Below are 27,966 nucleotides of genomic sequence, written 5' to 3'. Positions count from 1 at the left end.
GGAAGCCCTTACCCTAGTTTGAAACCCTAAATCTAGTTTGAAACCCTACTTTGAAACCCTAACTTTATGTGGAAAATCTACTTTTGAAACCCTAAACCTAGTTTGAAACCCTACTTTGAAACCCTAACTTTAGTTTGAAAATATACTATTGAAACCCTAAACCTAGTTTGAAACCCTACTTTGAAACCCTAATTTTGGTGTGAAATCCTGCTTTTGAAACCCCAAATCAAGTGTGAAACCCTACTTTGAAACCCTCAACATGGTATGAAATCCTACTTTTGAAACCCTAAATCTAGTTTGAAACCCGACTTTGGAACATCAACTGTGTTTTAAAACTCTACTTGGAGGCCTTTACCCGAGTTTGAAACCCTACTTTGAAACCCTAATTTTGGTTTGAAATCCTGCTTTTGAAATCCCAAATCTAGTCTGAAACCCTACTTTGAAACCCTAATTTTGGTTTGAAATCCTGCTTTTGAAACCCCAAATCTAGTCTGAAACCCTACTTTGAAACCCTAAACATGATATGAAATCCTGCTTTTGAAACCCTAAATCTAGTTTGAAACCCTACTTTGGAACATCAAGTGTGTTTTAAAACTCTACTTGGAGGCCTTTACCCAAGTTTGAAACCCTAAATCTAGTTTGAAACCCTCCTTTGAAACCCTAATTTTGGTTTGAAATCCTGCTTTTGAAACCCCAAATCTAGTCTGAAACCCTACTTGGAAACCCTAAACATGGTATGAAATCCTGCTTTTGAAACCCTAAATCTAGTTTGAAACCCTACTTTGAAGCCCTAACCTTGGTTTGAAATCCTGCTTTTGAAACCTTAAATCTAGTCTGAAATCCTACTTTGAAACCCTAAACATGGTTTGAAATCCTGCTTTTGAAACCCCAAATCTAGTGTGAAACCCTACTTTGAAACCCTAAACATGGTATGAAATCCTGCTTTTGAAACCCTAAATCTAGTTTGAAACCCTACTTTGAAGCCCTACCCTTGGTTTGACGTCCTGCTTTTGAAATGGACTTTCAAAGTAGGGTTTCAAAAGCAGGGTATGCACCCCCCGCTTCACTCAAGAATAAATAGATTCCCGTCAACGTATATGAGAAAAACTTTATTTTCATACAATAATAATGTACCATACAACAGACTTAAAACAGCTACACATGTTTTGACAACTGTAAAAAAAAAAAAGGAAACGGTGCTTTAAGATCCAAACAACCAACGATGTAATTGTCAGAGGACAGGAAATGGCAACGTGGATCAAATGGAATGGATTTTCCTGCTAAATACATATTCCACAAATATTCAACATACAGTAATAATGTGTTTAGACTAGTGGGGCTTCTTAGGACATAGAGAAATTTGCAGTTAATTCTAGAATGTTAGGCTTGAGTTTTAGCAAAATGTCCCCCAAAATCAGACAGGAATCATTTTCAAAACGCTCTTCAAAAAAGAAAAAAAAAGTATTTATATTTATGCTGTATTTTTATTTTTCAATTAACATTACGAAAGCAACTTCCGAACCCTTGTGCAGTTTTTGACCATTTTTGGGCCATTTTCTTCCACATCATTCCAGCAGTGTTTTTAGCCAAATGGCAGTTAGTGTTAAAACTAAGTAATCGTGCCATGTTGAACCACGATATGTTGTCACCGTCTGGGTGAAATTTCAGCTCCATATTGTCTTCTTTTAAGATTTATAGAATTTGGGTCAGAAATTTCCACATTATTCTCACAGTATTTTAGCCAATCGATGGCACACTTTTGCTTGTCCGATAAGTGGTCGTGCCATGTTGAACTTTGACGTGTTGTCACCATCTGGGTGAAATTTCAGCTCCCTATTTCAGCTCCCTATTGTTTTCAATATTTATAATATTTTGATTGTTTGGGGGATGTATTCTTCCACATCATTTTCACGGTATTTTAGCCTAAGGATGTCACTCCCACTAGTCTGGTCATGCCATGTTGTGACCACCTGGGTGAAATTTCAGCTCCCTATTGTCTTTTTTCAATATTTGTAGTGTTTCTGATGTTTTTTTGGGTTATATTCTTCCACATCCTTCTCGCAGTATTTTAGCCAAATGGCAGAGCACTCCTGTTATAGTGGTCGTGTCATGTTGAACTTTGACATGTTGTCACCATCTGGGTGAAATTTCAGCTCCCTAGTGAATTCTTCCAATATTTATAATATTTTGATTGTTTGGGGGTTATATTCTTCCACATCCTTCTCGCAGTATTTTAGCCAAATGGCAGAGCACTCCTGTTATAGTGGTCGTGTCGTGTTGAACTTTGACATGTTGTCACCATCTGGGTGAAATTTCAGCTCCCTAGTGAATTCTTCCAATATTTATAATATTTTGATTGTTTGGGGGTTATATTCTTCCACATCATTCTCACAGTATTTTAGCCAAAGGTTGGCACACTCCTGCTAGTCTGGTCATGCCATGTTGTGACCATCTGGGTGAAATTTCAGCTCCCTAGTTCCTTCTATCTAAGCTTTCTCTTTGTAAAATTCCTTTGATGGTAAGATCAAATGATTGGACAAAATACTGCACAAAAGTTAAGCAAAATACCCAATAAAATCAGACATAATTCCTTTTTAAAATGTTTTAAAAAAAATGTACACGTGTATACTGTATTTGTATTTCTCAATTCGCATCGCTAACACAATTTCTTACGCCTTTCGTTCGCCTTTCTTGCGTCACGTGACAGTATAAAGGATTTTGGCTAAATGTTACACGGCATATGCCAAAGATGAATACAACAAAAAAGATATTTGTACACGTTGAAAAGATATTTGATGATGTTTTACTGTTTGATGGGTTCGTAGTGGATGAGCCGCATGGCGTTTTCGTTCTCGATCACGCCCTTGATGAACTCCCCTTCGGCCAGCCGCTCTGTCGTCCAAAAACAAAAAAAAGTTGAGCCGCAAGTCAAATATGACTTATGGGAGAAATCCGCTCTGATCTTAACATGCATGCAAAACAAAGAAGTCAGCTGAGGTTGCCATTATTATTATTTTTTTGGGGACTATTATTGTGGCCAACAGTTGATTGTCAAATGTAATCTGCGTGCATGTGTGCCAACAGCTGCTGAGGAGAGCAAAGGTAGCACGCAGATGGTCACCAAAATTAAGCTTGACTATTTTTTTTTTTTCCTACGCTCAGAAGTGATAAAAGTGTAGAAGCGGTACGAAAATTATTATTTTTTTTTTAATTGAACAACAGATTGTCACCAATGACAATGTGCACCTGTTTAAAACTTACATACTTACAAGGAGTCCAATCTTTTGCTAAGGCGCTACTATGACACAATTTAGCAAGCGGTTGCTTCATGTTCCAATTCATTTGCTCTTAATTTGACAAGAAATATTTATTGGTCCTTTCCCGGACCTTAAAAAGCATTTTTTTTAATTAAGTCATAGTTTACAAGTAACAAAATAGACCAGATTTCATGAGTTGCTTCATGCTCTGAATAATTTGCTCTTATTTTGAAAACAAAACATTACCGCTTAAATCATGGCCTTAAAAAGCATTCGAATTGAGTAAATCGAGTTCGAATTCACAATACATAAAAGGGGGCGGTGTTCTGTCCACGAGTTGCTTCATTTTGCAATTAGTTTGCTCTTAATTTGAAAAGAAAGGCGCACTGTTCTGATTGTGGCATTAAAAAGCATTAAATTCAAGTAAATAGTTGTAATGTACATTACATTCAATGGGTCGATCTCCTGCCCACAGGTTGCTTCATTTTGCAATTAGTTTGCTCTTAATTTGAAAAGAAAGGTGCACTGTACTGATCATGGCATTAAAAAGCATTAAATTCAAGTAAATAAAGTTATAATGTACATTACATTAAATGGGTCGATCTCCTGCCCACAGGTTGCTTCATTTTGCAATTAGTTTGCTCTTAATTTGAAAAGAAAGGCGTACTGTACTGATCGTGGCATTAAAAGCATTAAATTCAAGTAAATAAAGTTATAATGTACATTACATTAAATGGGTCGGTCTCCTGTCCACGGGTTACTTCATTATCCAATTAATTTGCTGTTAATTTGAAAAGAAAAATGTAGTGTTCCAATCATGGCCTTGAAAAGCATTAAAATTGAGCAAATTAGCCTAGAATGTACAATAAACAAGATGGTTTGGATTCCATGAGTTGTGTCACGTTCCAATTAACTTGCTCTTAATCTGAAAAGAAAACTGTCCTGTTAGTTTCACATCATTTCAAAGCATTACATTTTAGTGAATAAAGGTATAACTTAAAATAGTCAAAATGGACCGAATTCCATGAGTCAATTCATGTTCCAATTAAGTTGCTCTTAATTTGAAAAAAACATCTACTGTCCCTGTCACGACATTACAAATGATTAAATTTAGCAAATGAAGTTGTATCTACAATAAACAGAATGGATCAGAGTCCACAAGTGGCATTGTTCCAATTAATTTACTTTTAATTTAAAAAGCAAACTGTATTGTTCCTGCCGCGGCTTCAAAAAACATGAAATTTAGTGAACGATGTTGTAATTTAAAAAATAAACTAAATGGGATGAGTCCGTGAGTTGCTTCACCGCTGCTTACCGTTGTCCTTCTTCTCAAAGTAGGACCACAGTTTGTTGGCGCGCTTCTCAGGCGTGTTTTCGTCTTGCGGTAGCTTGGCTTGGTCCTCCTTGGGGATCAGCTTGAAAATGGCCTAAGAGCACGCAGAAATCCAAATTAAACAGACGCAACATGTCATTTTCTCCTCAAAATTTTCAGTTCAAACAAAACTTTGACGTCCATAGACGTCACCGGCACCGAACGAGTCGCTTGCCACGTATTAGGAGGTGGATTAAGTTGGTCAAATCCCTACTCGCAAGGTTCATATCTAACATATGTGACATTCTTAAAAGGTCCACTTTCTTCTTTTGAAACCACATTATCACAACCCGCGACGAGATCCGCCGAGGGCCACTTGGGCTCCAGATGACCGTAAACCAGGACGCTGTCAAGGCAAAACCCAAGGTCCTTCTTAAGTGTGTATGTGTGTGTGTGTGTGTGTGTGTCCCACTTAGAGAAGAGGAAGCACTCATCTGCCGCATTTAAGACACCTAGATTAACATGGATTAGAGCCAAGACTCAGGCCGAGCGCCAAACAGCGAGATCTCCGCCGACTCCATCTTGGCCCCGCTTAAGCGCGTCTTCTGTATGTGTCGCGTCGTATTAGGGCTGTCACTATCCAATCTTTTTAATTCATTCAGCCTATTTTGGGTTCTCCCTAAGACCAACACAGAAAAATGAACAAAAAAAACATAAAAATGGATACCTGGTATTCAATTTCTGGATGCTACGGGTTAAACATGAGTTGAGGTGATTGGATGTAACTACTTATTGTTTATTATCTTCTATACGCGTGGATTTATATACGGCTATGCTAACCGGTTAGCTTCACCGTTAGCATGGTTGCCATACGTGGGCAAGTCTTTGTGAGCCACAATCCAGCCTGTTTTCGATGTTTCCCTTCAACCGACTTACGTGGTTCCGATGATTAGCAGCTCATAATTAGCCTGATCGTTTGAATCAGGTGTGTTGGTTAAGGTAAACATCAAAAACAGGCTGGCTCTCGAGGACCGAACTTAGCCACGTTACCATTTAAAATAAAAAAAATACTACCATGTAACTCACACATGCATAATGTTGAGCGTACATTACACATGTCACCAACTTCCTGTTCTTCTTCTTCCTTTGTCATTTTCTTTCTTGTTTTTTGTCATCTTTTTCTTTTTCGTTTTGTCTTCCTTTCCTTCTCTTTTTTCTTCTCCTACATCTCCATCCTTCTTGCTACTTCATCTTTCTTTGTTTTTATTTTTCTTTGAGCAGACAGCAGACGTGCTTAACTGCCCCTTACTGTTGAATTTTGAACACCTAAAAACGAGCTAATATATATTGTTTGTCGTAACATTTTCGTAAGTTCTTTCCTTTCTATTATGTGCTAATATAGCATAAAGATAGAAGCAGCCATTTAACCACGAGCTGGTGGGCTAAGACAAGCTATGGAAACGTATGTCAAGATGGTCTTTGCATGTGTTTATTTTTTTTACTGCTGTTGCATGTGTTTTTCACTTTGTAACAATTGAACAAGCAGTACTTTATTTTTTTATTGTTTTTTTGAGGGAGTCTCTTTCCTTTGTTGCCATTTCAATGCTATGATGCTTTCAATGATAGTGCAGATAGCATCTGGGCGAATATTTGTAGTTGACCTATTTTTGCCATCTTTACACCCCTTTTGTAGAATAGCCAATCAGCAGCCTGTGATAGAAGATGGAGGGGTTACGAGAGTTACTTTCTTGATTTGGATTTTTTACTGGGAACATTTGAACCCCCCCACGTTTCTTGGTCATAAAAAAGTACCTTTTTTATATGACACTTTTATATTTAAAAAATATATTTCCGTTTATACAACCATGAGATAAATGTACATATGCTCCAACATTGATTCATTTGGGTTTTACTTCGATTTAATTTCTGTGTACCCACAAAAACTTGCTGTTTAAGCAGGGCTCAGTTGACTTTAGTTTTTAGTATAGTTAAAATACTTAAATAGTACTTAAAAGTCTAATGAGAAGGAGAATCATGTATCCTGTGCGGTACTTGCATCTAAGACCAGTTGGTGGGACTCAAATCCCATTACCGTGCCTAAAGGATTCTTTAAACCCTCAACAATTGTGCATGACAAACATTAAAAATGCAGGAAAATTAAAATTCACATGCAGTCTTAAACAATGAGGCTCCTTTGCCGGATTAAACGATGACAGCCGGTGTATGGAGAGCAAAACGCAGATTAGACGAGTGGGTCGGACGTTCTACGTGGCCCGAGAGCTAAAGATTAGAGATTAGGGGGAGTCTGGGGCTCAAGTGGGCTGGCACTTAGCGCTGAAAAGCTGCGCACAGGGATCACCACCTTGGAAAAGGAAGAAACAACGGGCCAAAATGGCCGACAGTGTTGCCGAGATGGCACAACAAACCCTGGAAAAACCTTGACGTGAGGTAAAACAATATATATAACATACGGTCTCTGAAATGTGCTCAAAAGTAAAACTTGAGTTTTACTGTTACTTGTTTACGATGCCAAATCGTCTCTCCTCATTCAAATGCATGGAAACACCATCAATCCGTTCCAGCCGCCCCATTAAACAAGCAACAAAATTATTCCTAGTATTTTTTTTTTATTTTCGCTTTGTTTTTATCACAGTCCAATGGATAAAAAACTGCACATCAGTTTCCCTTCTTTATTAATTTAGTGTGTCTTGTACAAAGAAGACTGACACTGCTTTGCCACTTGCTAAATTCTGATTGGATAGTGACAACTGAACTGACAACACTTTACTGCATGAGCTAAATGAACAAAAAATGCCAAATTAGTTAGCAATAATGGCTGAATTTTTTTTTTATGGTAGTTAGGATTGTGAATGTTTAAAAGCAGGTCCCGTTTGAACTAAAACCAAAAATGACTAAATTAGTTATCGATTCCAACCTAAAAGCATACCTAGTAGTGATATCAACTGAAAAAGTCACCTTAATTATTATATTTCACTTCAGATTGAAAGTGAAACAAAGTTTTTCAGTGCTAGAACGCTTTAGTTTCTACATTTTCACTGTGAATCGTTCTTATAACCGATTTTGATCCAGGCTGGTATACTATATTTTGGTTTACAGATTTTGGTTTTTCAGATCTGTTTTATCATCACCAATATGGCTAGTGTCCCATTTTTCAGTCCACATATTAGACCCTAAAATCTTGACCAAGGTTGTCTTTAGATTGTTTTTTTTCTGCTTGTTTAGTTTTGGATTTTTTTTTTAAACTCTTTTTATTGAATCGTCAAATCCGGAGGTTGAAGAATATATAAAAGCCTATTTTGATTTGATTTTATTTATTTTTTTTACATATTAGAGCCCAAGATGTTAACCTTTGTTGATTCTCTCCTTCCGATGTTTTTTTTCCGTAGAATCGTAAGATGCGGAAGTTGAAAAATATAACCAGCCTATTTTGACGAAGTATCTCCGTATTAGACCCCAAGATGTTAACCCGGTTTGATTATCTCCCTGAGTTGTTTTTTTACGTTAAATCATCAGATGCACAGGTTAAAAAATACGATAAGCCTTTTTTGAGGAAGTACCTTCCTATTTGACCCATAGATCTTGACCATGCTTGATTCTCCCTCTGCATCGTTTTGGGTTGATTTTCTTCCTCCGTCGTTTTTTACGTTGAATCGTCAGATACGAAGGTGAAAAATGTAATAAGGGTATAATAACAAAGTAAGTATCTACGTATCGGACCCCAAGATCGTAACCGTAGTCGATTCTCTTCTGCCGTTGTTTTTTACGTTGAATCGTCAGATACAGAAGTTGAAAAATATCATAAGGGTATAATAACAAAGTAAGTATCTACGTATCGGACCCCAAGATCGTAAGCGTGGTTGATTCTCTTCCTCTGTCGTTTTTTACGTTGAATCGTCAGATACGGAAGTTGAAAATTATAATAAGGGTATGATAACAAAGTAAGTAGCTACGTATCGGACCCCAAGATCGTAACCGTAGTCGATTCTCTTCTGCCGTCGTTTTTTAACGGTGAATCGTCAGATACAGAAGTTGAAAAATATAATAAGGGTATAATGACAAAGTAAGTATCTACGTATCGGACCCCAAGATCGTAACCATGGTCGATTCTCTTCCTCCGTCGTTTTTTACGTTGAATCGTCAGATACGGAAGTTGAAAATTATAATAAGGGTGTAATGACAAAGTAAGTATCTACGTATTGGACCCCAAGATCGTAACCATAGTTGATTCTCTTCCTCCGTTGTTTTTTACGTTGAATCGTCGGATACAGAAGTTGAAAAATATAATAAGGGTATAATGACAAAGTAAGTAGCTACGTATCGGACCCCAAGATCGTAACCATGGTCGATTCTCCTCCGCCGTCGTTTTTTACGTTGAATCGTCAGATATAGAAGTTGAAAAATACAATGAGCCTATTTTGACAAGCTATCTACAGTACGTATCAGACTCCGAGATCTTAACCATGGTTGATTCTCTTCCTCCGTTATTTTTTATGTTGAATTATTAGATTCGGGGATTGAAAAATATAATCAGGCTATGTTAACCAAGTAAGCTTCTACGTATTGGACCCCGAGGTCTTACATGGTTGATTCTCTCTTTGTTGTTTTTTTACATTGAACTCATCAGATGCAGAGGTTGAAAAATATAATCACTGATCACGATCACTGAGCAAATGGTCAAATTCTAACCTCTCACTCACGCAACTCAAATCCAAGATCTACTAGAAGAATGCTTCCTTTTGCCAAAGGTAGGAGATTAGTCTTTGCGTCTGCCTTCATCCTACCTGACAGATTTCCGTCACTTCGGTCTTGTTGATGTATCCGTTCTTGTCCACGTCGAAGAGCGAGAAGGCCCACTCCAGCTTCCTGGTGGTCTTCCCGGTGGAGGTCATGTGCAGGGCGATGATGTACTCCTTGAAGTCTAGGGTGCCGTCATCGTTGGTGTCGAAGGAACGGAACACGTGGCGGGCGTAGCTCTTGGCGTCGCTATCCGGGAAGAAGCGGGCGTAGATCTGCTCAAACTCCTCGGGCGTGATGCGTCCCGTCGGGCACTGCTTCTGGAAGTTCTCGTACCACTGGCTGATCTCATGTTCGGTGAACTTGGTGCTGAGCTTCAGGTCCTCCAGGATTTCCTTGGACAAGGCGCTACTCGTGCTATTGCCCATGCTTGGATTTGGCAAGTGTCTTAGAATAGAGGAGACGCTTGAGCCTGTTCCTGATCGCAGGCTGTCACGTAAAGATCCGCCGCAGTGATCCCTGGAGAGGATTCAAGTACAGTCCAGGTACAAAATTCCACCCCAAAATGTGGAAAATGGAAGAAGGGCAGAGGAGATCTTACCTGTGGGTGTGCACGTCGAACGTCTCAGCGGAGTGAGGGATAAGTTGGAGGTAAGTAGGGCAGGGGGGAAACCATCTCCTAATGTGGGACCAGGATAATTCTGTTAATGCGGGACTTAAGGTGGCTGAGCTTTTGACTGAAATGAACTTCTTTGAGGGGCCTGCGAAGCAGATTTTTTAACCCTTCCTCGGACCTATTGAGTAGCTCTAATTTGTGACAGTTTGACCGTGTGTTCAGCTGACGAGATTGTATAACAGGAACCTCAAAATAAACAACTTGAACGATTTGTTCGAGCCAAAACGCACCAATCCAAACCTTTCATCGACCGCTAACTCTGTTAGCGTTATCAAGCTAACGCCGACTCTTGCCCAAACTTTAGTTTTCCCTGACCGCAAAGGTCCCAACTGACCAAAGTCTACTAAACGTTTACGTCAAGGCTTTTGTTTGACGTTTTAATGACGCTAAATGACACACTGACGCCGTTTCGCTCGCAGGATTGACTCGCCGCCATAAATATGCTCTGAGTCCATCTATTGGATTAACCATGCCCTGCCCTGTCCCACCCGATCCACCACTTAGCCAATTAGCATCATCGCCATCATCCCAGGACTGCCGTGGCAAATAGAATTAGCCCCTCACTAAGAAGAAGAGGAAAAAAAAAAGACACCTGACATATTACCTCTGACCCAGACTGGATGACGTTACAGTACAAGACTAAATTTTTTTTATGTCAAAATTTCATGCTATGGCAGCTCATTGCCAGGTGGAGCTAATTATTTAACTTTTTAATCGGGATAGGTGTACAGGTAACTAAGGATGCTTTATACGATTATCGACGACTGAGGAAAACGCTCTGTTAAAACGTCATCTTGACGGTATTGTCGTTTGAACTTTTTTTTGGTCTGTTGGCGCCAGCAGCTAGTTAAGACTAGCTTGTATTTTAACACTAATACAACAAGATTCTGTTTGGGGTCAGTACGTAGATTATTGCCCTTATTAAAGAGTGTCTTGTCGCTTGGCAACAAATCTTAGCAACTCAGTTGCTAGCATTAGCTAGCTGTCGACGCTGAAATTCTTTTGGCAACATACTTGCCTTGTGATAACAAATTTACCTTTTCACCTTCAATTTGCGATAGACACTAGGTCACACTAGATGCAAATGTTAACACGGTGTTTTAAATGACAGAAAAGTTTGGAAAATTTCGGGGCAATCATTTTCATTACAATTTACCAAACCCTTGTGTAGTACCTAATAGCACTAGCAGCTAGTCAAAACAAACATTTTAGCACTGTTTTATTTTAATGCATCTAATAATACTACAAAATTTTGAGATTAGTAGTAGGACATAATTTATTTCTTCATGATCTTGTAACTTATTTAATTTGTATTAAACCTTAGCCAGTATTGGATATTAAAGTTTATTTTTCCACTGTTTTTTTCATGTTATAGTACAACCAGAATTTGTTTTGGCATTAGTACATAGATATTGAACTTCTTCAATATGTCTTGTTTCTGAAAACACGTTTACCTTTGTCAATTTGTATTAAACACGGATGTTAGCACTTGCAGCTAGTTGATGCTAATGTCGATTTCTTTATGTTTGGTTGTTTTTGTACAGTTTATTTTAAGTGGATGGTAGCACCAGCAGCTAGTTGATGCTAATGTCGATTTCTTTATGTTTGGTTGTTTTTGTACAGTTTATTTTAAGTGATATTAACACGGGCAAGTTGTGTTTTGGGTTTATATACGTCTTAACTACCGTATTTTTCGGACTGTAACCCGTGCCGTTTTTTCCTCATGATCTCATGGTCTTTATCTCCGTCTACCGTCTTGAGGTGAAACACAAGTCAACAAAGAATCTTCTGATTGCTGACATAGTTTGACCGCCGCTAAATGTAATGTTGCAAAAATCGCAGGAAAATCAATGTCATAAATACTATTAAAATACGTCTCAAAAATTGTAATTATAATGCGTTGATATGATCATTTTTGTACACAAAATCTCACACATCCACCTGCAATCACATAGAAATGTCAGAACTGTGGCATTTTGAAATTTGACATGTTTTAAACATCTGCTGGAAATTTCAGCTCCCTAGTGTTTTTCCCCCCATTGATTTTTGGATGACATCATAAAAAAATCCAAGGAATTCCCATAATTTGTAACATAATGCCCCAAGGGTTAAACATGTTTTTTGTTTAAGTCAATTATTAACTAGTATTATTAGTTATTTGTAAAATGTTACATTTGAACGACTCCAGAAGACGTATATTACTTTTATTGCGCCGCTGCATTTCTTTTGATACAGCAAGCAGTCTTCGATTATTGCAAACGGGATTGTTGATTTTGAGGTCAAAGCTAACCGGGGTTCCATGTTTTCCGAAAAAAAATGACGTAAGAAATAGCCAAATAGTTAAGGGAGGCCAAACAATGCCTCGGCGGGACAGTGTTGATGGTGACAAGACCTCAGCGCCGAGGAAGGGAGTAGCCCCAAGATAAATATCACTTAATGGCTCATAATGACGCTTAATGACAGACGACCGTTTCCTCGTGGACGCAAGGAAAGACGGGAACAAACAAAAACAAACGCCGCGCCGACAACAATCTCCAGACCGGCCACCATCTTGAGAGGCCTCCAACTTGTGACGCATTTGATAAGGTGGCCGCGTCCGGGCCGCCTGCGCCCATTTCTGCTCACGTCGTCCTGGGAGAGAGGCGCAGTCGCGTTCGGGACCATCTGGGAGTTTTTAATTCCCTTGGGACATTTTGTTCACTAAGGTAAGGAATGTTACTTTTGTTTCTTTTTTTTTTTTTTTTTTTTTAATCAGTGAAGTGGGTCTCAGAAGATTGATGGGGCAGCTACTGTAGGTAGAATGACCGTTTTATAGTTGGATGATAATCGAATTCATTTAGCAAGGGCATTGCGAGACGTCACTAAGTTAATATAATCGTTGGCGGTTAAAACGGTAGACGGTTTTTCATCGTAATGGTTAAATACGCTCACATTAGCTAATTACGGTTTAATTCGGGGTACGGTCCCGGTTTACTGAGGGTCTCCCATCGCTACTTTTTCCACTTCCGATACGATACCGATATTTCAACTGCGTTTCGGGAGATGTAGTCAAATGTGCCCCGGGAAATTATCCAGTTTCGGATTTTTAAACAGTTTCGCACACATGATGCGCTGTTGTCGGCTGCGAGAGTAGCGTGTTGCAGCGTAATTATGTAAAAAGTACAAAAATATGGACGCTGGGCCGCAAATGGCCCCCGGGCCGTAGTTTGAACACCTCTGCTGTAACACAATGGCCACCGAGCTATTTGGACCTCCTTTATGTTTATTTCCCAGGAAATGCAGCGGTATTCAAAATACAATGTTTAATGTTTAATTGCATTGCACTATCAACTCATTGATATTTTTTTTTTGATGAGTATAGTTCACAACTTTTTTTTGTTAAATTACAGTATAAGTATGATATAAAATGCAGTCATATAGAATACTTGTAATTATTTGATGGGATGATCTTTCTGGGTCAAATGTACTTGCATACTATTAAAATAACAACAAAATGAATTATTTTCTATGTACTTTAGGCTCATTTTTATTTGCGCGCTATTCGATTTGTACTATTAATATCTGTTCCAAATAATAAATACAGTAGTTGATTTAGGTAAACAAAGAGGCCTTTTGATGGAAATTGATTAAAAAAAGTATATATACAAATAAATAAATAATATCCTCTATTTTCTAGGAATACCCAAGGTGAAGCAGCACTATTAAAAAAAAAAAAAAAAAAAGAGCCTGGCCATGGAAACACTGGATGCTTCCACTCTCCGCGCTTCCGCTGTCACCTATGACCCCAAATCCGAGGCCGTGACATTGCCAGGAGGCGTGGTATCGGTGACGGGCATCGCCGTGGTAACCGGCGGCGTGGAGCTGTCCTGCGGCTCCTGCATGCTGGCCTTTGGCTTTTGGGGCACGCTCATCGGCTTCAGCTGCGTGGGCGTGGGCGTTTGGGACCAGGTCAACCACTTCAGCGGGGGGACCTCGCATTTACTGGCCCTGGGACTGGTCATCCTGGCCCTCAGTTTTGTCGTGGTGGGGGGCGTGGTGGCCTTCTACGTCCTGACCAAGAGAAGGAGGCGGGAGACCAGAAGCTCCAGGAAGGATGGAAAGGAAGCGCTGGTGGAGGAGAATGTCGTTAAACGGGTCACGGTCTAATTGGCGCTTGGAGGCGAATTGGATTTGTGGCGTAATTAAAAGCAAACCTGTTGAACTGACACGCCTCCTGACATGCAAATCATTTTCCATGGGAACCTTCTGAGGATGAATTTGGAATCTGATTAGTTGAAGAAACAGTGCCATAATTTCTAAAGGGCTAGCATGGCTGATTTTAGATTCACATGGCGACACGCAGACGCTGAAATCCGATTGGATACAAATAAAAGTCTTACGTCTATATACACATGAGAAAAAAAAAATATTTTTTTCATGACATGAATGAAAATTGTCCATCACGTGTTTGGATGAATTACCGAAAACATTATTTTAGTGCACTTATTCAAAGACATTATTCAAATTCCATCTTTAAAATCAATGTCTTCATGTTGTTTTTAAGTGAAATATGACACCTGCATTGGCCTAAAGGTCAAGCGGAGTTTACAAAAGCTGAACCTCAGCGGCAACTCGACAAATGTGCTTTTGCGTCTTCAGGTATGTGAAGAATTTCCACAGTCAGGTACGAGCGCTTGAAATTCAACCACAGTCACATGACGGACACGTGGTCACGTGTCACTTCAAGTTTCAGGAACATTATTTTTTTCTACCTCTTAAAAACACCAGCCACGCAAGCCCCGCCTTGTGTCCCATCCTATAGGTTACAAAGACCAATACTCGAACCTGATTGGCCAAATGTTAGAAAGTCTCGCGTCAAGTTTAAACCCCGCCCCCTTTCCCTAAACTCCTCGGTACGGTGTAATTGACACTTCCCCCCCCACAAACCACGACAAAACACGCGAATGTTGACTTTTTTTTTTTAGAATTGAATTAAGAAAAACTGGAGTCAAACGTGTGAGGTGAGTTTGTCGAACAATAACGCGACGGCTCAGTTTCGCCTTCTCAGGTGTCTCCTGTCAGTCACGCTATTTATTTTTACAGTTTTACTTTTCTTTTTTTTCAAAGTTGCACCTTTAGCTTGTAGCTAGCCCCTGAAGTATATTCTTCTAAAATGGCGATTTTTATAAATCAGCAGTCATTTATTTATTCGGCATGTTTTAGAGAGACTTAAACTGATGAAATCCTCACAAGTCAAGCCGATTGTAATATTTAACAGAACACGAGTTTTCTCGCTTCTAAATGCTGACTAAGATCAGATAAGCTTCTGTCAATTACCTGAAAGTTCCTCTAAATTTACGCAATTTCTTCCTGCAAACATGAATTAATGTCGGAATTCAGATACTGCACATTACGTGATCTTACAACATATTAGACGCGGAATCGTATCAGTTTTTGTTGTGTTTACTGTCTTTATTGTTTTGATTGTCCTTGTTTTTAATGTCTGATTTTGATTTCGTAAATTGCACGTTGTATGGGATTTGTGTTGCGTAAAATGTTAAAAGTTTACGTTTTTTATATTGACAAATGATAACAAAAACATAAACGAACAGTCAGAAATTTTACACTATTACAGCAATATCATACAAAAATAATATTGTAACATCTAAATATACACAAATACTTTAGTGAGTCTGACAGACGTCACGCAATTAGAATATTTTTTTTAAATATTTAAGGGCCCTAATACTTCATAGAATATAAGAAAATATAGTATAAATTCAACACATTGATTAAGAAATTGACAAATATTTTCTATCAATTTTTTTAAGAGGTATTAAAAATCTAGGATGTGATAGATTTATACGTCTATTTCTATTTTACTTCTGTTTCATTCTGATGATTTTGACTACTTTGCAGCTTTCTCGTGTTGCTTATTGCTTTTTTTGTGATTTTTTTCTTCTGTATTTTTTACCCCACAAGTGGGAGTACTTTTAATAACTGTATGTTTTTTTTCTTTTTATACATGTTCGAAATAATAAAATACCTAACAACATAAACTACAACATGGAGTGATTTTTCTTTAAAAAAAAAATCATCAAATTAGTTATCGACAAGATTAAAGCTTTTTATTGCTTAACATGGCTCAATAAGGGGACTGTCCTGTTAACATTAAATTTCTTTGTCTTGGACATATCAAACTTTGTGTTTTTCTTGGACGGTTTGAGCCCGTTAACTGATTATCGTTTACCTTGTATTTGTGCATGTATAATGCCAATAAAGCTATCGTATCCCGAAATGCTCCCATCCTCATTTCACCGTCGACATTTTTCCTTTGTTCCAGTCCCCGAGGATGCGGCCATTGTGGAGCACGAGCGGAACATGACGTTTGCGGAGTACGGGCGACGCCGGCGTTTGCACAGCCGTCCCAAAGCTTGATCGCAGAGTTGCGCAACACCCACACAGTTGATGCCGAGCAAGCGCCACGCTAAAATGTCGATGGAGTACAGTGAGAGGGTGCTGTGCGGGACCGGGGAACTGGAGCTGGATCCCAACATTGTCAGCGAGGAGGCTGGGAAACTGTATTCCGAGCTTCAGGTAATGTCGCCTGTTTTTTTGTTTTTTTTTTTTAAATTGTATGCAAAAATCAAACAGTCGCTCGGTTTGATCACACAGACAATAATCGAGACCCACGGCGAAGGTGTGGTGGAGTCCTTGGTGCCCATCTTCGTTTGGGTACTGGAGGGGCTGGCCAGCTGCAAAGCCCAGCTGAGAGAAAGAGAGGCCGAGGCGGAGAGAGAGAGGGCCGAGCGAGAGGGCCTGCTCGAGCGATACCAGGCTGAGAAGGCGCTGAGGAAAGAAAGTCAAGAGGTGCGCCTCGGGTCACGTGATGCAGATTTTTACCGAGCTTCGATTTGCTGATATGCTGGGCTTTGTTTCCTCCAGAGGTATTTGGAGCTTGATGACCAAATAGAGCAGGAAAGGAGAGCCATGAAAGGGCGGGAAAAGGAGCGGGAAAGCAGAGAGAAACGCCTTGAGAAAAAAGCCAGGGAACAAGCTGATCAAGGTGAGTATTTCTTTTATGCGGTAGTACCCGATATATAGGATGCACCCTTAATTTTAGGGTTAAAATCTACTATGTTACCATGTAAAAGACGTAACAATGGCCAAAATGTAAAAACCATCGCAAAACAGAATAAATCACATCTTGAATTCTTCAGTTTTTCCTGTGCTCAGATCCGTCAGTTATATATTTGTTGCGGGGGAAGTGTTTCAGATTTCCCACATTGTGAGCAGTTACACCGAAATCATAATATTCTTCTAACGCATCGGTGTCAAACCCAAGGCCCGGGGGCCAGATCCGGCCCGCCACATCAATTTATGTGGCCCGCAAAATCCTGGGCAAACTTCAAATTTCTGGTTAAATTACTAAATTCGCAAGTTGTCCTCAACATTTAAAAATTTGGGGTAAAAATAACAAGCATTTTTTGTTTCCCAATATCTCTTTTGAACAGTTTTTACCGGGCTCTTATTTTAAAAACTAGTTAGAAGTGTGACAAACACTCCTAAAATTGATTAGATTTAACAATTACACCGGCCCTCTGACAAAAATTATAACTACAATGCGGCCCCCCGATAAATATGAGTTCGACACCCCTGTTCTAACGGGACCCTAATTCGACTTGTCCTCTAATAGTTTTTTCATTTTTTGTCGCATTTGTGTTTGCAGTGGCGGCCTTGGAAGAGCAGAAATCGGCCCTGGGGAGGGAGCTGAGCACCCTCAGGCTTACACACAGCAAGGTCAGATATCCTTGGAAGACCAGTGAGTGGAGAGAAGTTCTTGTTTTTCAGCCACTTTCTTCTTTAGTTGGCTCACTCATACCGGGAACTACTGGAAAAGAGGAAGGACTCGGAAAGAGATTCACCCCTCAGGTTGGTCTGATGTTAAGTTTGCGAACAGATTTTGTTTTTGTTTGGTTTCTATTATTTTCTATTCAGCGGGTGTGATGTCATTTTCAGTCAACAGCAAGTACAAAAACACGTTTTTAAAGGTTTTGGTAGTATGTGAAAAATAATTTGGTTTTCGAATGAACTCGTGCGATCTCAAAAGACGTAATTTTATGATTTGATGAGTCCAGACATTAAATCCCAGGTTCTTATTTATATTTTTTACAAATATTTTTAAGTGTTATGCTAATTATTGAGGTTAAGTATGTATTAAACTTGATTGGTACTAAAGAGGTTAATTATTGAAAAATATGAACTTTGTGCTGTTAAAAGGAGCTAAAAAAGTGGACTATTGCGTCAATTGCCACGAACAAGTAGTTAGTATCTTTGTAAACATGTCTGTGCATTTATCCACATTTGCAAAATCTCAACCTCACAATTTGGCTAATTTCTTCGATTTCCAAAATGACAAATTTGATTTATTGGCCAGCCCTAATTTTGACTGTGCTTTTTTCTTTTATAAAAAATATGACTATCATCCCCATATATCAGCTACCCCCCCCCCCCCCCCAAAAAAAAAAACACCCCACATATCAGTCTATCTTCATTAAGCGCTAATGAAAGAAGCGTGCCCAAGCTAATGTGTTTGAGTGTTTTTTGAACCCACTCAGGAATCACGCACGTGCCAAAACTCCAACCAAGTCCTACCAAGTCCCACCAGAATCAACTTCTCAGGTGAACTGACAAAACATCTGTACTTTGATTAGATTTTTGGCAATCAACTAATGGATCGGTCCCGCTCGCTTTGAACAGAGCCCGCTCTCCAACTCTGGCACTCTGTGTTTGGAAGATAACGAAGCCAAAGAAGAGAAGATGATGGATCTTCTCAAATCTGCCTCTGATCAGTTTGTCAACGACATCATAAGCTCCACCCCTGAACTGAGACAATTTCACGGCTTATTGGCTGACGCAAGGTAATTCGTGTCATTGCGTTTTCGTACAAATCATCCCGATTTGCAACGGTTTGACACCGGCAGTACGTCGAGAAGATCCGAGACGGAAGCGTGTGAGACCAGCTTGGCGGATGAGCTCGAGGAAGGCAAGGCGGAAGAAGAAACGGAAGAAGAAAGGCAAGAGAAATCGCGGGAGGATGAGGAGGAGGGCGACGATGAGGAGGAGCTGGACGAGGACAGCGTGGAGTGGGAATTACGCAACACCGATTCTGTTTTTTCCGAGCTGTCGGAGCTAAGTCAGGATTTTGTGGAGAGTGTTGACCAAGGGGCCAGCGTAAGAGGTAAAATCCAAACAAACAAAAAAAAATCATTCAGTTCACATGCCTAAAATTTGACTCACCTAAATTAATTTTGAAAAGACTTTTCCACCCCCCAAAAAAAAATCCCAATTTATTCTCAGTTACCTTCAGCAAAACGGGTTTAAGTCGCTCCCATTGCCATTTCAAGATATTTGTCTTGCTCAATTCTCGTGCCAAAAATTTTGATTAAAAAAAAATAATTTTTTCCCAAATGAAGTTCCCACAGAGATTCCCAATTCAATCTCAATGACAATTTCAACAAAACATTCACATTTTTCCCATTACAAATTCAAAACGTTCAGCTCTTTTTGTTCAACGTGGCAAAAATTTGCATTCACCACAGAAATTAATCATTCAACAAAACACATTTACTTTGTTACCAATACAAATTCCAAATGTTACCATTCAGACATTCTTCTTTAGTTTCTGTGACTCTGAATGTGTACGGCTTTAAAAGGCGGGGCCTGGCCTGATGAATGACATGGGCATTAGCCAATAAGAGTGTAGAGTTAGTTGTTTTGTTTTGTTTTTGTTTTTTGTTTGCTGCATGTTCAGTGACTGAGTTGGAGCCATCTGAACCTTGTGTATTTAAAAAAAAAAAATCTTACAATTTGTTCCGTGACTTGTTAAAGGCATTCAATTCCATTCTCTCTCATTTAGGCAGTGCTGACCAGTTTGAGGAGATCCTTTCTCAGTACGAGGAATTGAAACGCATGCAGTGAGTCCCGCATCGGATTTATCGGCCCGTTTGTTCCCAGGAACGAGTGATTCAAGCGCTAATTTTTCTTTTTTCTTGCTTTTGTCAATCAGTGAGTTGGTGGACACGGCCCGCAAGGCTCTGATATCTCGGGTGATGGAGCTGACGGATGACCGCTCCACTCTCAAACTGGAAGTCAAATCTCTGCAGGGAACCGTGGCACGACTCGAAGGTCGGATGAGAGAGAAAGAGGAAGAAGTTAAAAGGTGTCAGGCTAAAGTTTATCTGCTGGTTTTAGCTCACATTTTAATTGTACTCACGTGTTTATTTTTTTTCTTAGACTTCGAGAAAAACTGGAGAAATTTCAGATGGATCCCGATGTAAGAACATTTTTTTTTCAATTTACTGGCAGCTGTGAAATGGCATTTATTTACACTTTCTCTTATTTGTAGTTCCTACAAAAATGTACACTATTACCAAATTTAAAGGGGAAGTTACTGCGCCAAATTTTCTTACAATAATGTATCCTATGAATCACCACTAGTCAAAACACCGCATTCTGATAAATAATGCATTTGAGGAATATGAATCCACCAATTTTTTTTGGAGGGGCGGGTGTTTTGCCTCTTGCTGGTGACTGAAAATGACATCGCTGTTGCTCAGGGCTCAACTAACAACCAATCAGTGCTCAGCTTGCAAACATCACGTGACCAAATTCAGAAAACAGGGTTGTCAACTGCCATGTCATTTTAGAAGCATAAAGAAGAACCCCTGCGCTAATAAATTGCAATAATTTTAGTAGATTTTTGCCAAAGATGAAGAATATGAACCTTGAGTGTTATTATATGTGAATGAATTGTGTTCCGCTTGTGTTCTAGTTTGACGCTAGCTTTCTTAGCTTGCTTTTGGCATTTTTTTTCATTGTGAGTTAGCATTAAGCTAAAAGACTTTCCTAAGACAAAAGGTACGTGGCTAAACACGTTACTCCGATTTAGTTTTGCAATAAAATTGTCACACGAGTATTATTTACTTCATTTATATATTTTAGTTTATTGTTATTTGTAAGTATCAAGGCTTGAAACCTTGTTTATATACTGGTTCTTTAAAAAAAGGGCTATAAATTATTCAGCCCTACTGTCCAAAAAAGTACAAGCACAACATCACTCTTAATCATAAAATATCAAGACGACTATTAATCATAAGGCATTTCAAGTTTTTCATTTCTTGACAAAAATTCAGTTCATTTTTATACTTTAGAAAATCATTTCGCGAGCCGGATTAAAACTGTTCAGGGGCCAGAGCCGGCCCGCGCACCGTATGTTTGACACCATTGGTCTAGCGTTACCTGCAAGGGGAAAAAAATAAAAATAAAATCAGAATCGTCTGATTGCACCTCACAAAACTATTAACTCGGCTACACATAGAATAAAAATTCCAAACCTTAATATTACTGTCTTTTAAATTTTCGTTCCATATCTAATAATGGCTCTCATTGTGCAGGTGTTCCCAATGGCGCGACTTGCCGTCACGTATACATCCTGTACCCCATTTAACTGCTTGACTCTTTCCATTCAGGCCTCATTAGCCACATCCATGCGGCACTTTTCCCGCTCGGAAATGGCTCGCGTGGTCATGGAGAAGAACCAGTACAAACAGCGGCTGTTTGAACTGCAGGAGGCAATGAGGCAAAGCCAGACACTCAGGTGCTGTACGGAGCGCCGCGTTTTGGACTATTAAACCCGACCTTGCAATTTTTACACCGCGTGACTCTGGATTCGCCGGCCAGCTGAAGTTGCGTTTCCTTTTTCCTTTCGTGCAGGGCAACAAAAGAAGAAAGGCTCTCAGAGGAGAGAAGGTCAAGTGTTTGGGCGAAGTAAGTTTTGCTTGGGTCAAAATGGACGCCTCGCAAGTTGAAGACTTGAGAGCGATGTGACTTCTCACAGCCAATTAGTGGAGAAGGCGTTGCCATATTGTCATGTGATCTGTCTTGACCTTTCCGCGTCGTCTGTCTTTTAAAGGTTCAATCGCTTTTTTGGCCTGAGCAAACAACCGCTGATGCTACCTCGGGCGACGTTATCGTCACTCACTCCCTCTCCTTTGCCGCCGCCCCAACAGCGGCAGGAAAATGAGAAAAATCAGGCAGAGTAAGCGAATGCTTCTTATGAATTTATATCGGATTTCATAATTGTGTTTATATATTGGATTGAAAGTTATGTGACTCATGTTGAATATGTACAGTTTTGCAATGAAAAGAAAATTGCATTTTTATGGTATTATTTATATTCGATCAGACTAGACTTACAAAAGCAAAAATGGTGACAAATGTTTAGTATTTAAGGAAACAATAATACAATATTTTTAATATATTTTTTTCTGTACAGTACTATTTATGAAAGACAATTACAAATTATGTAATCAAATAATTAACATTGGTTATGTATATGATTTTCTTTGAATATTTTTTTGAACAATAAATCAGTTTAACAATTTTAGGTTTTATTTATTTCACCAATATTTATTTTATTTCCAGTATTCGTAATTACCTATTCAACAATTTGATTCCAATTTTATGCACTCGCAACCTTGAATATGTTTGTTTTGCTAATAGTTTTCATTCTAGTGTTAATAAATCACTTACTAAACATGTATTTCACTATTAGTTTTTGTTTTATTTTCATTTTCTTGCCATAAAAAAATCAGCCGATTCTTAAATATTATGTACATATTTCAGCCTTTTTTTAATCACAAGTGATGAATGAATGAAAACTAGTAAATCAAAATTTTCTGCAAGTATTTATTTAATTTTATTTGTCTCTGTCATATTTTGTCCAACATTGTTCTTTGCCATTTCAAAGAAAATTTGAATTGAAGTTCAAATGACTTCATTATTAGTATGATGTGAGTGTTTTTATGTCACACATACACACATTAGCATACACCAGATGGCAATTGATACATATTTTTCCAGTGCAAATGTAAAATTTTCAGTCAATCTTTTTTTTTTTTTTTTGCAGGTCATCTGCAGTTGCCGTTTTATCACCCCGTGTCAGGAGAAGGGAACTCTACAGAGAAATTCGCTCTCATGTTTGGGGGACGCTGGGAAAACGTCAACTGCACGGCTGGAGCGTGCCTCTGGCTAACACTCAGGTAATGTTCAAAGTTCAAATCTTTTGATATCCAATCATTTGTTCCATTCAAACTAAGTTTGAAAGTGAGTTGATTATTACAATCTTATAATTTTTCAAATGATCATCTATACCTATTGAGTCGGATATTTTTATTCAAGCTTTGATTAAAGTCGGCTTTCCCGGTTTGGTCAACATTTTCCCTCCAGCCCTCGTGAGAATGAAGCCAAGTCAAATGTTGAACATGTAGTTAAAAATGTGATTGTTCTTCAACGGTCCGTTTGGCTGTAGGACTCTCAAGAAGTGGTCCCAGAGCCTGAAGACGTGCCGGTCCTAACGCAACTCCGACTCCTGGACCAAAGAGACTCCACTGCAAAGGTGAGCCGTGTTTCTGCCTCCCAACCAAACAATTTTCAAAGATAACTTCTGCTTTCTTTTCAGCTGAACTGTGCAGCGGCTGTTCCACCGGAGATCTCAGGAGAGGCCACCGTAAGTTCATCACACTCCTTCAATCCGCTGCTCCGCCTTTAATAACATCTTCTCCAAACTCCATTAGTGTACCGTGTGGGTAGTTTCTGGTCCCGCCTCCAACAGTGACATCACAGTGATTGACCCCGCCCGATCCAACACTGTTTTGGATCAGTTCAGCCTACCCCCCACAGCTCCTGCCCTCTGCATCTGTGCCGTACCCCCCGTCGGTCAGTGCCCGCGCCCCTCACAAACAAAACTTTGTTTGGTCTCTTTCCCAGTCACTCCGGCGTTTCACTGGAAACTGATTAGCGCCCGCTCGGCTGGATTTTCCTCTCACGCGTTCCTGTTTTTGTTATGTCAGGGGACTCTCCAGGAACTGTGTGGATTGGAACTCAGGAAGGAAGGTAAATGTATGCTGAACAAGCAACTCCGACCACATTCACTTTTTGGATGACGTCACGAACAATTCGGTCGGGTTATTTTTTTTAATCCTATTCGTAATTTCCCTTAAAATAAGTACGCAGTGTTCCCTCACTATAACTTAGTTCACGTCTCACGTCTTCTATTGTCAAATTTTTGGTTCTGCATCCTTATCGGCTAGTGGACTGTAGTCCAGTGTAATTTTTTCTCCCTTTGATGTGGCTCTTGCGCGCCAGGACGGAGAGGCACAGTCAGGCTAATAGTGAAATACGCAGAAATACGTGTCCAACCTCATAGAGTGGCCATCAAATTTTTATTGCAGTAATAAACTAACATACTGTAAATGAAAACATAAATATAATAAACAAAAAAACCTGACCCTCCCTAACCCTAACCCTACTTCTACAAAAGTTTGAATTTTGAGTGTGTTCAAATGAGAAAATATTACAATAATGCCTGTTTGTGAAAATGTAAACTTTGTGGGGAGGGATTTTACTGCTTTAAAACAAATATAATACAAGAAATACATTTTAATACACAAAACAACAAAGTAAACAAAAAAAAGGAAAAGGAAATCCATAACATTCTAATATAATGAAAAATACAGATGAATTGAAAACAAAATAAATGAAAAATCCATTGAAATAACCAACATATAACACAATATACATAATAAACAAAAGTCAGAATAAAACATACAGTGTAATAATGAAAAAACAGGGACAATTATAATATTATAATATACCAAAAAGCTTTTATGGTGAGAACATGTAAAACTGTAAAAAAAAGTATATATTGAAGATATCGTTGACACAATGTGACTATTCTCTCCTCCAGTATAGTGATACATTCGGCCACTGCCGGCAGAGGGCGCTGTCTTCACTCAATTTCCCTCTCCGAAAGTGTTCATTCACTCAAGTGAGTGCAGCTTTTTCACTGAAAATGATTATCCTCGCATGATGACGTATTCATATGGACATGTTATACTTTCCTTCGACAGATACTCCCAGGGTCGAATCATAGCCGGCTTAGGTGACGGAACTTTGGCTTTCTTCTCAAGTAGTTCAGGTAACAGCAGTCAGGTGCAGCCCATCGAGAATGTTGATGCCATTACTTGCCTAACTTCAAAATGTTGTGCGATTTGAAGGTGGCTGGAATCTGCAGTCCCATTCACTGATGCCTCTGGGCTCCAACCCCGTGCAGCCCATTCGTTGCTGCCTCGCTAAAGGGGGACGCTTATGGGTCGGATATTGGAACCGAGTCCACGTGGTTGACGTCAACAAGAGGAAAGTGGAGGTAATTCTGCAGAGAGATTTTCTTTCATGACTTTGAATCCACAGGCTCTGACTGTTCATTTTATTTTATTTTTTTCCTCTGCAGCACGTTTTTGCCGTCTCGGAGCGCAGCGAGCAGCAGGTTCGTTTCCTGTGCGCCGGAGGAAGCGGCGTTTGGACCTCCTGCAGACTGGACTCCGTCCTCAGACTGTTTGACTGGTCCACCGGACGGCCGCTGCAGGAAGTGGATTTTGCTGCTTTGGTTACCAAATCCTTAGGTGAGTGCGTCTTCCGTTTTTATACAGTAGGAAATAAAAACAATTCTGGGGCGCTGGTTGAACTGCAGTTTGTTTGATTTTGAATGGCAGCATCAATCGATGTAGGTGATTCCACTAGTTGACAAAATAAAATGCCACCTCGTAATTAGTCTGCCAGTTATTTAAAAAAATATACAATGACCAACGCGAGTCATTTTTTATTTACTTACTTTTCACAACAAAGCTATAAAATATGGAAAGAACCTTTGTTCTACATTGTGCTGACATATACCTATATCTTTATTATAATTATTATTTTTAATACAGCATTAAAATTCCAGCTCAAAATTGTCTTTTTTTTAAATATTTGGGTAAATAAAACCTATGGATATTTGATACTTTTGTCAGACAAAATCATAATGCTACAGATACCTTAATTTAAGTTTATGTATCTGCCAGATGCTGCTACTTGTTATCGTTATATTCCGTCGTTGTTTTTAGCAAAATATTGAATATTTATGCTGAAAAAGACAGGAAAAAACTGATCGAAATCTAACTATCTTTGAAGAGGCGGCTCGTTGACTCAACTCTGCAAGCAGCCAATCATATTGCGCCGTTATGAAGATGATTTCAAAAGGGCTGTCTGAAAATCATTTAGTTTGCCGTGACAAAGTTTTTGTACTTGATTACAACTGCGTCTCGATGTGTGTATGCAGGCCAAGCGTTCCTGAGCCTCTCGCCGCTCCAGATCAGCGCTCTGGCTGTCATCTCCGGCCGCCTGTGGGTGGGCACGGCGGGCGGAGCAATCGTCTCCATCCCTTTGTCCATAAGTAAATGTCCCGTACTACTTTATACATTGGAAGGCAGTCAGTTTTTTTTTGTTTTTTTTTACTAGTGCGTTTGTCCTCCGTAGCCTCCGAAGCGGTTTCTATCCCATACTGCTCTGTTGCCAGCGCCCAGCTGTGTTACCACGGACACCGGCAAGCTGTCCGCTTCATCATTGTCGCGCCAGGTGATAAACTTTATCATTTTCAAATTTGATATCCCGCTTCAGACATCAACAGTTTTCAGTTCTCTTCCGCACACATGCTTACATTCAATTATTCGCATCTCCTGGCAAGGGAACTTTATTAATAAATCTTTTTTTTTTTCACACGGGGCAACTCAGGGTGCTTCACACAACATAAAACACAATGTTTAAAAAAAAATGATCACACACACTAAGATGCATTCAGAGCAAAAAGAACTAAATCATCTCTATAAAATTATAAAAGGAGCAATGTTAAAGCAAATCTTCAACCAAAAATTGGAAAACATTTGAAAGCAAAGATATAAAAATTTGCTTTCTGAAATTGCTAGATACCAGTAGGGCTGTCACTATTGAATTCCTTTAATATCGATTATCCTATCGATTATTCCAGCTAGATCAAGAATCACAAACTACCATTCGTTCACACATACATAGTGTTATATGTACATTACATTTGGATATTTTTAGATGACCATTTTTGAAGTCGATATACTTGGTTTGGTCGACTTTTTTTTCTCCCAACCCCAGATACCAGTAATACTTTTGATGAAGTTTGGATCATTTTAAAGAAAATCCTACATATTGCAATATAACATTTTCGTAAAATTAATGGCATCTACTGATACCTTGAAATAAGGACAGGTATCGGCCCTTTGCGATTGGTATCGGTACTCGCCCATTCCTACTTCGATCTTCTTTTCAGTAACATTTGTGCCTCATCCTAGGTTGTTTAATGTCGACCGCCGGCAACAACGTGGCAAGCTCCCAGCTGATCCTCAGCGGTGGCGAAGGCTACGTCAACTTCCGCATCGGTAACTAAAAGACAGAAAATATCACTCGCTGCTTTTTCGACTTTTTTCCTCCCTCCAACTGATTTTCACTCACGTCTCCAGGAGACGACGAGAGCGACGGGTCGGTGGAGTTGTCCCAAGCTACCCCGCAACGATTCGAGCGCAGTCACATGATCATTTGGCAGAATTGCACAGCGTCCAGCACTGCCCACTGACATGTCCTTGCATGCAATGTCGAATCTTTAAATTAACTACGTTAATCCCAAAAATACCGTTGTGTGCCTTTGCCGCTGTCAGCTTTATGCAAATCTTGTCCCAGTACTGTTACTTTTTATCTCAGAGATATACTTTAAAATACACATCTGTACGTTTGTTGCATTCAAACTGGTTATTATCAGTTCCCATGTTTTGTTTATGAGCACAAGAATGGGATCATGATGTGATTCGTCATGTGTGTATTGTATATATTTTCTTGCAAACTACAAACTGGAACCAGATCATTGGTCTTTTAAATATTTTTGGGGGGATGGCTCGAGGAACAGTAGCAATTAAAAGTTTGGAAACACCTTCAAATTCCAAGGGTGAAACACTAGATTTCACCCTAATAACTCTGAGAAAATGCCTGGCTATATATATATATATATATATATATATATATATATA

The 27,966-nt window shown here is 39.3% G+C and overlaps 3 protein-coding genes across 6 annotated transcripts; 2 read left to right on the top strand and 1 right to left on the bottom strand.

The window, feature by feature from the left end:
- Positions 1-1,088: 1,088 nt before the first annotated feature.
- LOC148426172 (visinin-like) lies at positions 1,089-10,375 on the bottom strand. The gene is made up of 4 exons (XM_088410095.1): positions 9,926-10,375; positions 9,372-9,843; positions 4,573-4,684; positions 1,089-2,892 (listed from the first exon to the last, which is right to left on the bottom strand). The coding sequence occupies exons 2-4, from the start codon at positions 9,750-9,752 to the stop codon at positions 2,804-2,806; spliced, it is 582 nt and encodes a 193-aa protein (XP_088266221.1). The 5' UTR covers positions 9,753-9,843; positions 9,926-10,375; the 3' UTR covers positions 1,089-2,803.
- Positions 9,853-14,205, top strand: LOC148426171 (uncharacterized). Of its 2 annotated transcripts, XM_088410097.1 has the most exons (3): positions 9,853-9,975; positions 12,464-12,705; positions 13,677-14,205. In XM_088410097.1, the coding sequence occupies exon 3, from the start codon at positions 13,733-13,735 to the stop codon at positions 14,144-14,146; it is 414 nt and encodes a 137-aa protein (XP_088266223.1). In that variant the 5' UTR covers positions 9,853-9,975; positions 12,464-12,705; positions 13,677-13,732; the 3' UTR covers positions 14,147-14,205. The 2 variants fall into 2 exon arrangements, with proteins under 2 accessions (XP_088266223.1, XP_088266222.1); XM_088410096.1 differs by having other exon boundaries at positions 9,969-12,705.
- LOC148426170 (C-Jun-amino-terminal kinase-interacting protein 4) lies at positions 9,855-27,944 on the top strand. Of its 3 annotated transcripts, none has more exons than XM_088410081.1 (28): positions 9,855-9,975; positions 16,323-16,576; positions 16,655-16,849; positions 16,925-17,045; positions 17,709-17,779; positions 17,847-17,911; positions 18,598-18,661; positions 18,740-18,900; positions 18,964-19,220; positions 19,899-19,956; positions 20,049-20,201; positions 20,276-20,315; positions 21,511-21,638; positions 21,755-21,808; positions 21,954-22,079; positions 22,950-23,082; positions 23,352-23,438; positions 23,502-23,549; positions 23,617-23,758; positions 23,893-23,935; positions 24,789-24,869; positions 24,952-25,019; positions 25,099-25,247; positions 25,332-25,503; positions 26,199-26,312; positions 26,396-26,494; positions 27,238-27,324; positions 27,406-27,943. In XM_088410081.1, the coding sequence occupies exons 2-28, from the start codon at positions 16,448-16,450 to the stop codon at positions 27,516-27,518; spliced, it is 2,958 nt and encodes a 985-aa protein (XP_088266207.1). In that variant the 5' UTR covers positions 9,855-9,975; positions 16,323-16,447; the 3' UTR covers positions 27,519-27,943. The 3 variants fall into 3 exon arrangements, with proteins under 3 accessions (XP_088266207.1, XP_088266206.1, XP_088266208.1); XM_088410080.1 differs by lacking the exon at positions 9,855-9,975 and adding an exon at positions 14,362-15,000 and having other exon boundaries at positions 27,406-27,944; XM_088410082.1 differs by lacking the exon at positions 9,855-9,975 and adding an exon at positions 14,362-15,000 and having other exon boundaries at positions 18,976-19,220.
- The last annotated feature ends 22 nt before the right edge of the window (positions 27,945-27,966 follow it).

The sequence above is a fragment of the Hippichthys cyanospilos genome, chromosome 3 (assembly GCF_059441005.1).
Source record: "Hippichthys cyanospilos isolate Australia breed blue-spotted pipefish chromosome 3, RoL_Hcya_1.0, whole genome shotgun sequence".
NCBI classification, from domain to species: domain Eukaryota; kingdom Metazoa; phylum Chordata; class Actinopteri; order Syngnathiformes; family Syngnathidae; genus Hippichthys; species Hippichthys cyanospilos.
This window is presented reverse-complemented; position numbering and strand designations above follow the sequence as displayed.

What these genes read in the sequence shown, in the direction of transcription:
- LOC148426171 (XM_088410097.1), top strand. Translation starts at nt 13,733, where the DNA reads ATGGAAACACTGGATGCTTCCACTCTCCGCGCTTCCGCTGTCACCTAT.
- LOC148426170 (XM_088410080.1), top strand. Translation starts at nt 16,448, where the DNA reads ATGCCGAGCAAGCGCCACGCTAAAATGTCGATGGAGTACAGTGAGAGG. An exon ending in AATTTCAGATGGATCCCGAT is followed by an intron (nt 20,316 to 21,510) that starts GTAAGAACATTT and finishes CTTTCCATTCAG; the next exon opens with GCCTCATTAGCCACATCCAT. An exon ending in TTTCTTCTCAAGTAGTTCAG is followed by an intron (nt 25,020 to 25,098) that starts GTAACAGCAGTC and finishes TGCGATTTGAAG; the next exon opens with GTGGCTGGAATCTGCAGTCC.
- LOC148426172 (XM_088410095.1), bottom strand. Translation starts at nt 9,752, where the DNA reads ATGGGCAATAGCACGAGTAGCGCCTTGTCCAAGGAAATCCTGGAGGAC. An exon ending in AAGTGACGGAAATCTGTCAG is followed by an intron (nt 4,685 to 9,371) that starts GTAGGATGAAGG and finishes GCGTGCTCTTAG; the next exon opens with GCCATTTTCAAGCTGATCCC. An exon ending in CTTTGAGAAGAAGGACAACG is followed by an intron (nt 2,893 to 4,572) that starts GTAAGCAGCGGT and finishes TTTGGACGACAG; the next exon opens with AGCGGCTGGCCGAAGGGGAG.